Below are 2,428 nucleotides of genomic sequence, written 5' to 3' on the forward strand. Positions count from 1 at the left end.
AGGAAAGTCCACAAGACTCTTATTTCCAATTAACTACCAAAAAGCTGGAACTGGAGCTATGGCTCAAGTGGTAGAGTGCTAGCCTTGAGCAAAAAAGGCTCAGGGACAGTGCCCAGGCCCTGAGTTCAAGCCCCAGGACTGGTGCACACACACGCACATGTGCACACACGCGCACACAAAGATTTTTAAAAGGTTTTTTTCTCTGAAACAGAAAATTTGGCCTTGGAAGTCCCTATCAAGGACTCTCTCGGTTTTGTAGAGGCTTTGAAGGGAGCAAGGAAGTTGGGCAGTACGCACACAGACCATGTCTGCTGATACACTGTGGATTAGCCACTGGAAGATGAAAGGCAATGCTCAGAGCCAGGCCAGCAGGAGTAACTGCCCACTACCCACCAAGCCATTAGACATTGCCTTGGCATGTCAGAGGACAGTGAGACAGACCAAAGAACAAGTCTCCTGGCTACAGAGTCTAGGTGTGTGCTCGTTTGCGTGTGCAAAACTGACTGAGGGGTCTTGAACGTGGACCACGGTTCACCTCAGGAGCATTCACTTCGTTAGCAGAGGCAGCAGCCCCAGTTCACCAAGTCTTTCCTTGGCTGCCACCTCCCAGCCCTTGTTGGCCTGTGGACTTCTGGGAGAGGGATGCAGGAGCCCCTCCACCCGGACCTCTGGCATCAGGCCTGCCAGAGCCCGCCGTGCCCGCTGCTCTGCCAGCCGCCCCACTCCCACCACCAGCCGCACCCTCAGCAGCTGCACCTGCCGGCAGAGGGCTGTGTCACAGAGGCCCAGGAGCTGTTCCCGCTGCTTGGCAGGCAGCTCAGCTGGAGTGAGGTTCCGGCCGCTGGGAGCCAGGAAGAGCAGTGGACACAGATTGTGGACGAAGCAGTGATGGAAGAAGATGTCAGGCTGTACACAGAGGTTCCGGAAAAAGCCCCAGAATCGGGCGCCGCTCACCTCTGACTGGGGACATTCCAGTCCTAGCACTGGTCGCTTAGGATGCTCTTGAGCAGGGGTCAGCACAGCCCCCCCAATGCCCAACCAGTCCCGGACCACATTCACTTCCCCAAAGGGTACCTGCAGGGAAGGAGAGAAACAAAAGGAGCTTTCAACTGGAGACTGAGGCCCAGGCTCCAGACCAACTGATCCCTCTCCACCTTCCATGACAAGCTGGCCTGGACTCCCATCCAGCCTCACTTCAGCCCACGTGTGAGACAAGGACTAATCAAACCCTGTGGTTTGATCCTGTCCATTCCTCACGTATTCACTATGGAGTATGGCCCAGAGGAATCTATGTGCTCTACTTCTACCCCGACCAAACTTTGGGACTAAGCTCATGGAATACACTGAGATATTCGGCCTAAACAGGGCAGGATGGTTAGTACTGGGTAACAGGTGACAAGGTGGAAAGGGAGCCGGGGTTAAAGGAGGCACAAGGGTAGGGCTGTCCACTGTTCTCTGGGTGTCCTTCCAGCCCCAAGCCTCAGGCTGTCATTTCCATCGATCATCATTGATCACCTTTCATCACCCAGTTGGGGTCAATAAAAGCGATTGAGCCTCCAGCCCTGAGGTACCATCCCCTCCCCCATTGCCCAGCACTCCTACTGTGGGGCAGTCACTCACTCTGAGCTATGAAAACCAATCAGGCAGCTCCAATCTGGAGCCTGGGACTGTTAATGAAGCTCTCCTCACTGACTCAGAGCCCCAGGCTGACAAAAATGCCTGCCTGGTGCACATACCCACCTCTGCCAACTTGTCTTCCTTGAGGATCCCAAAGGCCAGGTCTCTCTCTTGACCTTAGCCAGGCTCTAGGGACGGGGAAGATCCGGCAAGGGAAGGTGAGGATGGGGGATGGCGGAAGGAAGGGCTCTCAGAGGCTTAGTGGATGGCTCACAGGGGAAATGGAAGTACCATTAATGTGCTTGGTAAACTATGGGCAGAGAGGCTAAGAGAGTGTCTGAGACCACAGGAGCCAGTGTGTGTATTGGGATGGGGTGAGGGGGGGCCCACACATGTCCACAGCCAGCCTACCCAAGCATCCACCTTGGAGCCTCCCACCCCACCCACCAGGGGAAAGACAAGACTTTTACCCCAGTCTGAGCCATGCCAAAAGGCCCCGGGTTCATGCCCAGGAAGAGTACTTCTTTGGGGTTCTGGCAGTAGCGAGTCACGTAGTTTCGATGGGGTTCCCACGCATAATCCACTGGATTGTAGATAATGCTCACAGGCTCGGAAAACTGCAGCTGCTTCAGCTGAGCATTGAGCCGAAGCTCCTCCTGCAGGAAGCTCTCAGCCAGGCTTACAGGGCAGGGGGGGGTATCCAACGGGGCACCTGCAGGCTCATGATGGGGCCCTGGTGGAAAGGTCTGGGACACATCCATGCTGCTATCACCTGGAAAAAGAGGCAGACCGAATCCCCATCAGCAAGAGG

At 55.5% G+C, this 2,428-nt stretch overlaps 1 protein-coding gene across 1 annotated transcript in view; it reads right to left on the reverse strand.

Moving 5' to 3' along the window:
* Positions 1 to 190: 190 nt before the first annotated feature.
* Positions 191 to 2,428, reverse strand: part of Smug1 (single-strand-selective monofunctional uracil-DNA glycosylase 1) — a 7,335-nt gene continuing 5,097 nt past the window's right edge. The window contains exons 3-4 of the mRNA XM_013032469.1: positions 2,088 to 2,389; positions 191 to 1,074 (exon numbers count right to left, since the gene is read on the reverse strand). Coding sequence (XP_012887923.1) covers positions 547 to 1,074; positions 2,088 to 2,378 — 819 coding nt within the window. The 5' untranslated portion in view covers positions 2,379 to 2,389 and the 3' untranslated portion in view covers positions 191 to 546. The remainder of the gene's footprint in view (positions 1,075 to 2,087; positions 2,390 to 2,428) is intronic.

The sequence above is a fragment of the Dipodomys ordii genome, unplaced genomic scaffold (genome assembly GCF_000151885.1).
Source record: "Dipodomys ordii isolate 6190 unplaced genomic scaffold, Dord_2.0 Scaffold155, whole genome shotgun sequence".
NCBI classification, from domain to species: Eukaryota; Metazoa; Chordata; class Mammalia; order Rodentia; family Heteromyidae; genus Dipodomys; species Dipodomys ordii.